The sequence below is a fragment of the Microcebus murinus genome, chromosome 12 (genome assembly GCF_040939455.1).
Source record: "Microcebus murinus isolate Inina chromosome 12, M.murinus_Inina_mat1.0, whole genome shotgun sequence".
Taxonomy (NCBI): domain Eukaryota; kingdom Metazoa; phylum Chordata; class Mammalia; order Primates; family Cheirogaleidae; genus Microcebus; species Microcebus murinus.
The window spans coordinates 6,525,948-6,537,187 of NC_134115.1; the positions used below are offsets into that span (position 1 = coordinate 6,525,948).

General features: G+C 63.0%; 1 protein-coding gene across 1 annotated transcript; it reads right to left on the reverse strand.

Moving 5' to 3' along the window:
• Positions 1 to 1,446: 1,446 nt before the first annotated feature.
• BARX1 (BARX homeobox 1) lies at positions 1,447 to 5,221 on the reverse strand. The gene is made up of 4 exons (XM_012738536.2): positions 4,772 to 5,221; positions 2,698 to 2,989; positions 2,533 to 2,617; positions 1,447 to 2,120 (listed from the first exon to the last, which is right to left on the reverse strand). The coding sequence occupies exons 1-4, from the start codon at positions 4,992 to 4,994 to the stop codon at positions 1,956 to 1,958; spliced, it is 765 nt and encodes a 254-aa protein (XP_012593990.1). The 5' UTR covers positions 4,995 to 5,221; the 3' UTR covers positions 1,447 to 1,955.
• Between the last annotated feature and the right edge of the window lie 6,019 nt (positions 5,222 to 11,240).

The following is an 11,240-nucleotide window of genomic DNA, read 5'->3' on the forward strand; positions in this document are numbered from 1 at the left end:
CAGGCCTCCCCAGGGACAGAAGCTGGACAGTCACTTTCCTCTCTTTTGAAATGGAGAGGACTAAACTCAGTAGTGTGAGTCCCTTGGCTGGCTGTCCGGCCCAGTGCAGGAACGTTACTGCAGGATAGCTAGGTTAACCGACCTGGGAGTAACCCCAAGGCCGGAAGGAATTAGGGGAGTAGTCACACTGATGATTCATTTCTTCCAGGAAGCCAGAGTAGGGCAGGTTTTCTGGAGGCGACTAGTCTGGGAGTTGTTTGCAAGGATGAATTAAGAGCCCTGAGCTAGTAAGAGCTGGTTTCCAAGACACTGAGCAGGGCTAGGGCTCAGAGCAGTCTGCAACCCTCCGGAAGTGCTCTTTGGAGCACTTTGAATCTCTTTCCCTTGTCTTTCTGCCTGAAAGGACCTGGATTCAAATCCTGGTCCTGCTTGGAACTCTGCATGGCCAAGTTGCATCATCTTCCTGAGTTTAACCAGTAAAGTGGCCATCTTTCCATCCCTATAGCCTGGTCATCTCACGTAGGAAACACAAGGATACATGCAGCTCTGAGTCCAGCCTGGAAAGCTAGAAGCAACTGAGACCTTTCCCATGAGGAAATGACACCCCACCTTCAGGGGCTGCCAACTTGCACCTCTGAAAGGGACCACCCTGCGTGGACCAAAGGCAGTTCAGAATCATCTCTCTTTTTCAGTCGGGTGTCCTCACTGTGCCCAGCCCAGACTTGGTGCCTCTGCCCATCTACACCACGGAAAATGTGCAAACTCTGGGGAGCCAGCACTGTTGTAGAGAGGAGGGGGCAGGCTGCTGCTGGTGCCGGCCTCTGTGTGAACCTTGACTCCTCCGCTACCAATCCCCCTCATAGGGGTTGGGCAAGACCATCTCGAGGACCTTACCCTGAATCCTTCAAGTCCCAGGACGCCCAGCCAACAACCGAGGAGGCTCTCAGCCTCCGCCCACTTCCAGAGCAAGCCCATGAGCCTCCAGCTCCTGCTTCTTTGGATACCCCAAGTGCAACCTGTCTGCTACCACATGCAGCACCCCAACTGGGAGGGAAGGAAGGGAGGAAGGAAGGAAGGAAGGAAGGAAGGAAGGAAGGAAGGAAGGAAGGAAGGAAGGAGGGAGGGAGGGAGGGAGGGAGGGAGGGAGGGAGGGAGGGAGGGAGGGAGGGAGGGAGGGAGGGAGGGAGGGAGGGAAGGAAGGAAGGAGGGAAGGAAGGAAGGGAGGGTGGAGCTTAGACTGGCCCCTCACTGCAGAGTGGAAGCGACTCCCAGGACCCCACAGCAACCCAGCCTCCCACCGTGCATAGGCTGGGCCTGGGGGAGCAGGGCACGGCTCCCCTAGACATAGCCCTAGAATGGGATGTTTTGAGGCGACCCAGATTGCCCTTCTTACCTTGCCGCACCCCCACACCCGCAGATTTGGAAGCCGCTGCACCAAGCTCCATTGTGTCATAAAATATTTTATTGGAAAAAAGTCACTGTCTTCGCAAGAGAGGGGTAGGGGCCCCAACGACCTTGGGTACCCAGCCTCGGGGTGCAGCCTGTGTGTTGTCCGGGCACCGTCTGTGGTCTTGGTGGCCTGCGCCCAGCCGCAGGGTCCCTGACTCCCGGAAGCGAGTGCGTGCGGGAGGCGGCGGGCGCAGGGCCGGCCGAGGCGGGGTGCGGGCGCAGGCGCAGAGCGGGGCGTGAATGCGCGTGAGCGCTCAGCACCGCGCAGCTCAGGGCAGAGACAAGTAACCTCCGCTTCTCTGGACCCATGCCTCCCAGATTAGAGCCCAGGAGCGGTTTGGATTTAGGGTCTGTGTCCGTTTGCCCCTAATTGTCCGCATTCAAGATAATAATAAAACGTTTAGAACGCAAACGGCTTGGACGCGGAAGGGCTGGCTCGCGGGGTCTCAAGGAAAGAGGGGGACGCGCGGGGCGCCAGGGGCCGAGTGCCACACCTCGAGCTGCGCTCAGTCCTCGCAGCTCCTGTCGCTTGGCTCGCCCGGCACCTCTGCCGGCTTCTCCGCCTCCTTGGCGCGCTCCTGCTCCGTGAGCTGCTCGCTCGTGGGAATAGAGTTCTTCTTTGGCCGCCCCTTGGGCTTGGTGGGGGACTCCAGACCACCGCCCTGCAGCACCTGCAGGGAGGACGGCCAGCACCGAGGTGAGCTGGGATGTGGACCGGGACACACTGGCTCCCCCCGCCCCATGCCCTGCGGCCAGGCGGGACTGAAGCGGCCAAGGGGTCCATCAGAAGCCCCGGGAAATGGCAGCCATTTGTCTGAGCGCCGCTGCTCTGAGGAGAGTGGCCTAGGAGTTCAAGGCTGCCAGGAGGCCTGAGGATGCAGGGGCGCAGGAAGGAATGCCGGCTGTGCTAGGACATCCAGAGGGACAGAGAGAACAGAGAGGGTCCCCGTGCGCACCAGGCACCCAAGGAATCCAGAGGGTTGGGCAGAGGTTGCTACAGGAAGCAGGGGAAGAACTGCTTTGCAAGGCGCAGGGACATGGCCCAGAAAGCTGAAGAGGCGGGAAGCCATCAGGCACACTCACTATTTTCTTCCACTTCATCCTCCGATTCTGGTACCACGTCTTCACCTGCAACTGGCTCAGGCCCAGGGACTCCGCCAGATCTATTCTGGAAAGAACAGGGCGCGTGTCAGCAGGGCAGGCAGCCACCCTCCCATGCCGTCTGGCCCCAGCCTGGCCCCACACTACCTGTCTGGTGTGGAGAGGTACTTCTGCTTCTCGAAGCGTTTCTCCAGGCCCATGAGCTGCAGCTCAGTGAACACAGTGCGGCTCCGGCGCCCCTTCTTGGCCTTGGTGCCGGGCTCCCCAGGGCCCGCCGTTTCCAGCTTCCCGCGGAGCTGCAACTCTAGCGGCAGGTGCGGCGCGCCCGCCGCGCCCGGCAGCCCAGGCCCCGCGGCCAGCAGCGCGGAGCTCAGCCCCGAACAGCCAAGCGGCGCCAGCGGGAACTTGAACACCGCCGCCTGCTCGGCCTTCAGCACCGCTGCGAGGAAAGAGAGTGCGGAGCCCGGTGAGCTCGGGCCGCGCGCCTCCCTCGGGAGCCGCCACACTAGGCGCCACATGGGTGCTGGCGCTTGGCCAGTGCCACCCAGCGCAAAATCTCCACGCCGGACCGCGGGCCGCGAGGATTTGCACCGCACGCCAAGGGCGACCCTCCTCAACGCCGGTGTTCCCGAAGTCTGGGAGGCTGGACCTCCCCTCCCGGTGCTCTGCCCGCGCGTCCCCAGGCCCCAGCCGCCATTGGGATGTTGCGGTTCTCCATGAACAAGTTCGCAGCTCTGAGAAGCGTGTAGAGTGTGTGTTTCGGGGAAAAAGGGAAACCAAGGAGAAAAGGCAACCAGTTAGGAAGATGGGCGTTTGCCCCAACCAAACCAGCACTGTGCGTTAGAAAAAGAACACGAATGGAGTGTACACATTTGCTTTTCGGTGCGTGGCACAACAGCCGCGCAGGGGCCAGGCGACCAGAGCCTCATCTGGGGCGGGGTGGGTTGGGGTGCTTCCCAGAAATTCCAAAGCATTCCGATTACCCAGAAATTGTCGGTCCTGTTTTCCCTCCAGACTCTTCCCCGTGAAGATGTTTCCATTTTCTTTAGTCCTTAACCGATTTTTTTGCCCGCTTCAAACGAATTATTAACAACAGAGCAATGGAGGTGAAAGGCAGCCGAGACGTAGTGTCCCAGATGGACTCAGGACGACCAAATCGGCAATGCCACCCGCCCCGCGGGCTCCAGCGCTAGCTGGGATGAGAGGTGTGGGGAAGGCGGCTTGCTGGGCTGGAGTCCCGGGTGCAGCGTAGGAGCTCCCTCCCCCACGGGCGTCTCACTGCAGGGTGCATCCGAGCCCCGCGGGAGCCCACAAGCATGCGCCAAGGTGTGGAGAAACGGGGTAGGAAAACTGGCGGGGAAAAGGGATCCATGGGGGAAAGATGGCAAAAGGGAAGCAGACCGACCCCAGAGAGAGAAACGGGGGAGGTCGACCGACGGGAGGAGAGCGTGACAGGGAAAGGCAAGAAGAGGGTGGAGTGCGACCGGGACGGCGCCAGCCGCGCAGGGCAGGCCTCGCCAAGGAAGATGGAGAAAGGGCAGAGTGAAGAGGTCTGAGCAGGCGGCCTAAGTACCTCAGAGGCCCAGCCAAACTGGAAGTGGAAGGGCCAGCTTGGCGGAGGCTCCTTCTCACAGGCCTCCTGCCCCCGGGCAAGGCCCAGGCAGGTCCTCACTGCGGCGAGGCCGCGTGGGTCGCCCGCTGGAGCGCTCTGGGCTCCGGGCGGTTCCAGAACGGTTTGGGCCAGCGTCAGCACCCAGCACTCCGAGACGCAGGCCTCTTGCCCACAGGTCCGGGCTTCCCGTTTTGGGTAACCGCGACCACTCTCGGCCAGCCCCCTGCTGCGAAACCCAGGCGCCCGCGGCTTGAGGTCGCTTTCACTGCTGTGATCTGCTGCCTGGTCGTGCGCCCGTGCTGGGGATGCGGGCTCGGGGTCCCCAGGCTGGAGGCCGGAGGGCAGCCGTGAGTGAGAGCGAACGCCCTCTTCGGCCTGCCCGGCGGGCACGAGGCCTGGTTTCGGTGCGGCCTGGCGCCTGAACCCTCTGCTTCCCGGCTGGAGCGCGCTGAGAGACGGGTCCCAGCGCCTGCGCGCCCAGACCTGCTTCCCCGGACGGCGACAGGGCTGCGGTAGAGGAGGGGGGAGCTCCGGGGCGCCCCCGCGGTGCGGCTCGCTCGGTCACCCCAAGCCCGGCCCTCGGCCCCGGCCCCCGGCCGCCACACGTACCCAGGTGGCTGTGGAAGGGCCGCGCCGCCAGCAGCGCCTGCACGCCGAACTTCAGCAGCTCGCCCGCGGCGGCAGCGGCTGCGGCGGGCGCGGCGCCCTTGGGCCCGGGCGGCTCGGTGAGGATCTCTTCGATCATAAAGCTGCGGTAGCGGTGCGGCCGGTGGTCGGCACAGCCTTCGGGAGGGACGAAGCGCGCAGCGCCCGGCTCCCCCGGCCGCTGCATCGTGGTGCCCAGGGCCGCGCCCGCGGCTCGGTGGCAGTGGTGGCTCGGCTCGGGCGCGGGGCCCGCGCGGGGTTCTAGGCCGGCCCGCAGCTCCCGGCGGCGTGCGGGCGCCGGCTCATGCCCCCTCCCCCGCCGGCCGGCCGGGCGGAGGCGCAGGGCGCGGGCGGGGCGCGCGGGGCTCGGCTGGTCGGACCCGGGACTGCGCCCCCACCCCGCGCCGCCGCGCCTCTTGCCCGGCCAGCCTCGAGTCACCGCCCCGCCCCGCCCCGCCCCGCCCCTCCCGGCCAGCCCCGCCCCGCGCCGCCGCCCCCACCCCTAGGCCGAGCCGGCGGGAGGAACAGAGAAGGGAGGCAGGAGGGAACCAGGGGGCCTTGTGAGAGGGGCCGGCCGGCCGAGACCGAGGGAGACCGAGGGAGACCGAGCGGAGCGCACGCCCAGGAAGGAGAGGGCAGGAGAGCTCGGGAGACAAGACCCGCCAGACGGGAGACGGAGGGATCAAGAGAGAGGTGAGAGAAGAGGCAGAGGGAGACAGTGGGTGCCAGGGACGCCACCGAGATGTGCGCAGAGCGAGATCCAGAGAGGCGCGAGAGCCAGCGGGCGGTGACGTGCCGGAGGGCACCGAGGCAGGCCGGTTAGAGGGAGGGGACGGTAAAGAGAGGGGACAGCTAGGAAGACGAGTGGCCTGGGCAGCGGTAAAGTAGCTTCGGAGCTCTCCAGACTCTCAGAGCATCCTGTGGCCCCCTGACCACAGCTCCACTCAGTAACCGTTTCTCTTTGGTCCAAAGCTGGGAAAAGGCAAAGCTCACCCTTTCTTTTTCCTTGCTTCCATCTCTTCCTCTAATTAGGGGGATGGAACATAGTCCACATCATCCCGGGGGCGCCAGGAGGATGTGTCCAGGTACCACTGGAATTTGCACTTCAAGCCAATCCTGGCTGGAGAACATCATCCTCTCAGGGCAGCTCGGAGAGGAACGAGGTCGTTCGTGGTAAACTGAGGCGGGTGGTGGTGGAGTGCACAGGTGCGGCCACCGCCCTTCGAGTTGCATCCCTGCATGCTGCTGCAGCCCTGCAGGGCTGGAGCCCCGCGCCCTGGACTGGAGGCTGAGCATGGCCACCTCCTGCCCAGCTGGACTGTGTTCCCGCCTTTGCCCCTGCTCCTGCCCTGAGAGGATGATGTTCTCCAGCCAGGATTGGCTTGAAGTGCAAATTCCAGTGGTACCTGGACACATCCTCCTGGCGCCCCCGGGATGATGTGGACTATGTTCCATCCCCCTAATTAGAGGAAGAGATGGAAGCAAGGAAAAAGAAAGGATGAGCTTTGCCTTTTCCCAGCTTTGGACCATCAAGAATCTGTTACTGAGTGGAGCTGTGGTCAGGCGGCCACAGGGTGCTCTGAGAGTCTGGGGACCAAACTCTGTTGGGACCTGGCTCCACCACTGAGCCTCAAAGTCTCCAACACAGTTGAGCAAGTTGGCAGCACCTTCTCTAGATCCTTCTCTTTATTATTAGGAGAGTAAAAGCCCAAACTGTGGTGTGAACTGTCCACTGAGTTTCTTTCTTTGGCCCTGCCATTACCAGTCAAACCACGGCCCTTTCGGGCCTCAGTTCCCTGACCTGTCCTGGGGCCTCAGTTCCCTGACCTGTCCTGGGGCCTCAGTTCCCTGACCTGTCCTGGGGACATGCTGACACTTGGCTCCAGAGAGGCTGTGAGGACTCAGTGGGGGATTCATTACCTCAAGGCCCCACAGAGTCTGTTTGGGGAGAGGACAGTTCCTCTAGGCAAGGGGGGGTGGAATGTGCCCAGGAGGCTGGGGGAGTGATGCCTTCCCTCCCCCCTCCTTCTCCTAGGGCGGCATCGTGGGTCCCATTTTCCAGCTCCATCCACCACCCACTGCCAGTGTCTGGCCCTCAGCTGCTGTCCTTGGACACTCCTACTTCCTATGTGAGCTCTCTGTGAGGCCTCAGCCTTCACACACACACACACACACACACGTGCACGCCCCCCAAATTAGGCCTACTACACCCACAACCTTGCCCCTCCCCAAACTGATACAGTTCCTGCAGCTCCCACAGCTACCAGGAAGACTTTAGGCTGGCCCTAGGCCCCTGGCACCTGCACCAGACTCTGGGGGAACTAGGAGGTGTCCAAGATGCTTTGTCTACACGAGCTGGGGTGGGGGCAAAGAATGCCTTACTCTGGTAGGACCCAAACACTAAGAGCTCACTGCCTCTCCTCCCCAGTTGTGTCGTGACTGAACCTTAGGGTCATCATTAGGACTGAAAGAAGTTGGCCTCAGTGGCCTCTGGTTGCTTCAGACTCCCTGGGTGGGTGGTGCTATGAGTCTAAATGGCTCTTCAGAAGGGATGGTGAGGGACCCACTGAGAGCAATAGTGTCCCACACTATCCCCTGAGCAGGCTTCTTATGGAAAGATGGAGAGACAGTGGGGCCATGCTCAGGCCTGTTGGCCCAGCAGCCAGCGACCTCCCACAAGGCAAATGGAGACAAGCCAGTGTCTCCTGGAGACCAAGGCGGCCCTGCTGGGCCCTTCCCCAAGAGTTGGCTCAGAGAACCCCTCCCTAGGTGGATTATTGGGTATCACCCAGTGATACCCATCCTTTCTCAGATGGGAAACTGAGGCCCAGGAAGAGGAAGGGACTGGCTCAGGGATCCAGAGGGAGGTAGGGCTGGTTTCTCTTGCTCTCTGTGCATATACCAGCATCAGGCCCTTAATCCTGGCTCCCCCTTCTCCTCCCCTACCCCAGGAGGGCCCACCCACCTCCTCTTCTTCCTTGATGCTTCCACATCTTCCTTGGGGGGAGCGGTTCTTCTGAGGGTAGGCCCAGGCACTCTATCCCCTTACCTTTTATTTGGGCCCTAACAGAAGCCACCCAGATTTGAACCATCTCTGCCCCATTCTGAAGACCTGAGGGTCTCACGTCCTCAAGATGTGTCCTCAGGTCCCAGATCAAAGGACACCAGTATCACATTATTGACCAGCTGTCACCAAACCTATTTTACCATCAGTCGGCCTCCTGGGGTAGCTCCTTGGTCTGGTGGTGGGGAGGAGGTAATTTTCAGGATGGAGCCCTCATCTCTCAATTGGTGTGTGGGGGGAGGTTAGAAGACTTGCAGTCCAGCCCCCACCCACTCCACAGGTGTGCGCCCCCAACTCCCTGGACACCCGCCAGGGCTGTTTCCAGCGCCCCAGCCGAGGCCTGCAGCGCGGGGCTTGTCGTAGAGGCTGAAAATGAGACCCTGAAGGCTGGGAAGGGAATGCCCTCCACCGGGAGGCCTCGGTCGGCTCCCACGCTCGAAAGCGGCAGGCCCCCGCCCCTGACCTCCCAAAGCACCTCCCTCGAAGGTCTACCCCTGTTTCCCCTCAGTACACACAAGCAGTCTCCCTGCCGCACGACCCCAGAGCAAACCTGCAGAAAACCCCTTTTAGGCGAAAATTGCACACGAACAGCGGCGGGACCTCCTCCGCTCGGGAATCGCAGCGCTGGCTGCGGAAAAGAGGTTCACAGAAAACAGGCCTCCCCTCCCTGCCGAGAACAACTGAAGCCCCCTCCCCAGGGGGCTGCGGCCCGGACCCGCAGCTCCCACCCAGGGCGCGCAGCCGCCGGCCAGTGCCTGGGACCCTCCCCTCCGGGGCCTCCGCCGCCGCCTCGACAATCCCGGAAACCGTCCGCGCGCCCGGCGCAGTGGAAAAGGTGACCTAAGCGCCCGGAGCCAGCCGCCCTCCCAGGCGGCCAGGCGGCGAGGGGCTCCGGGAGGCAGGGGTCCCCGGGCCGCCCCGACACTGGGTGGGGACCCTGGGAGCGCGAGACCGCACCCCGCCGGGGCTCTGCCCCTCAGACCCCGCAGCCCCGGCGGAGGTCTCATTCCCTTAACTCATTCCCTAAGCACCGCGTGCAGGTTCAGACCCTCCTCGCCGCCAGCCGCGCCCTCCTGCAGCCCGGCGCCTCTCACGCGATTCTGGAGTGGCTCGGCGCGCCACGGGTCCCGAGCCATTGCGCGGATGGGGAAGCTGAGTCGGAGGGGACAGCTGGAGCAGGGTCCGACACACCGGAGCGTCTGCATTTTCTGGAGGGCCCTGGCCGGAGCTCTCCTCCGGTCCCCGTTTGGCCGAGGCCCGTTTTTTGTCTCCGCTCCCACTGGCATCGGGTCTGTATTTTTCTCTGCAAAACGAAGTTGGGCCCGGGAGAGGAGAGGCGGTTTCCTCCTGAACGGTCAGCTCACCTCTGGGTGCAATTGGCCCGAATAGTCCCCTGCCAGGGTCCCCATAACCTGCCCCCGGTTGACAGAGGGGTCATTGAGCCTTGAGAGATCCAGCTGGCCCAGGCCGCCCTGGCCCGGCCTCGAGGCCTCTGGCCCCCTCTGCAGCCCTGCACGCCCGCCGCCCAGGGCGTGGTCTCTGCCGCGGGACGCGGCGCGAGCGCCCCGAGTGGGGCTCGTTCCTCCTCTTTTCTGTTTTTAAGCTCTCGGATCTGATTGCTCCCAGCCCGGGGCAGGCTGGCAGTGGCGGCGTTGGAGGTGGCACTTGGGCTGGGGGCCGGCCTGGTGGCGGGTGGGCAGTGCCTGGCAGAGGACGCCTGGGTCTGGGCCGGAACGCGCCGTCCGTCCGGACAGGCAGCAACCCGCTCCCTGCTCTTGCCGTCGTGCCAGACTGGCGACTTCTGCCTCGCCTTCCGAACGGAACATCCCGAGGCTGTAAAATTACCCCATCCCCACGCTCGCAGGTCACTATCTTTTGGGGACCACCGAGTCATTTTCTCTTGAGAACCCAGATCTGTGACGCTTTCCTTTATGAAAATTCCAAAGCCATGTGTGGGCTTTCGTTTTGAGCAATTTCAAAGCTCTAGGAGCTCGGGGGTCAAATAGTGTTTTGGGTGCCAGGGCCTTTAGACAGTCCCTCGCTCCAAGTTCCCCCGCATGGAGCAATTTACAAATTTATCCTTTGGAATTGGTTATTTTCGTTTTGGAGGTTTTGTTGTTGTTTTAGTGTGCGATTTTCTTTGGAGGTGAGTTTAAAAAGATAGATCCATAGGTAGTTACCTATGGATAGATATTACCTATGGATAGATCCATAGGTAATAAATAGCTCCCGCGACCCGGCGATGACCCGGTTCTTGGTGGCCGGCCAGAACGCGGGGCGATGCTCCCGGACAAGCGCAGATGCGGGCCCCAGCCGCTCCAAGCGAGGCTTTGGGGTCCCTCCTCCATTTCACACCCACTTTCGGGCCCGCTGGGGCGGCTCCCGCAGCCACCTTGCATCTGAGTTGGGTCGTAGGAACCAGCGAACCAGCGGCGCCCGAGGCCACACCCCGGGCCGGTAGTGGTGGCCCGTTGAGTGCCTGGGCTCCGTTGGGCCACGCGGCCACAGGCGGTCTGGGGCCCGCACGGGCTTCCTCCCGCCTGCAAGCGCGGGCCCTCCGAATGGGCCCTGGGCGCAGCGTGGCGCCAGGCGCGGCGCCAGGTCTGAGTCCCGTGCGGAGGCCCGTGGGCGAGTCCGGGCTCAGAGCCACTCGGGCCTTCCCCGGAGAGGGAGGTTCGGGGCTCACCGCCCCGGGGGCCCTACCGGGCCCCGTCCAGGCAGGTTTCAGGCCGCTGGCTCGCTCCCTGGGTGGCTCTGGCAGAGCATCCGGGGCGCCCGCCGCCGCCCTCGGGAAGCCGCCGACCGGCCTCCGCGGAGGCTCCAGAACTGGACGGACTAAGACAGGCCCAGAGGGCCGGCGGAAACGCGGCCAGGCGCCCACGGAAACAGCTCGTGCTTTTCTTTTTCCCTTTTCTTTCTTTCCTCTCTTCCCGTCCTCCATCCATTTCCCACTCCTCTTTCTTTTGTTTTTGAATCCCTCCCGCCTCCCCCTGCTTCTCCCCTTGCTCGGTTGCTCTCGCTCCTGCTCCTTCCCTTCTCCCCTCCTCCTCTCCCTTTCAGTTTCTACCAAGCCGCCCTTTATCCTTCTAGTAAGGGAAGGGGCCTTCGTGCTCGGGGTGCCCGCCAGGTGCCAGACGCTCTGCAGATCTAATACTTTAATAGGCACGGAGCCTTGGAGGGCTCTGCAGCCTCCGTGCGTGAGCCAGGGTCTCCTTCCAGCCCGAGGCCTAGGCGGCCAGGCTGGGGCTGAGGGGAGGGTCCCGCCCTGCTGCCTTAGCTAGGTGAGCTGCACCGCAACACCTGCAAAATGTCTTCCAGCTGCAAGAAGGCCAGATTACATTGCCCACGTGCCAGCAGGGACTTGCATCT

Coding starts and splice junctions, on each gene's coding strand:
- BARX1 (XM_012738536.2), bottom strand. CDS start 4,994: ATGCAGCGGCCGGGGGAGCCGGGCGCTGCGCGCTTCGTCCCTCCCGAA. Junction 2,618..2,697: donor TACCTCTCCACACCAGACAG/GTAGTGTGGGGC, acceptor TGTTCTTTCCAG/AATAGATCTGGCGGAGTCCC. Junction 2,121..2,532: donor GGATGAAGTGGAAGAAAATA/GTGAGTGTGCCT, acceptor TCCTCCCTGCAG/GTGCTGCAGGGCGGTGGTCT.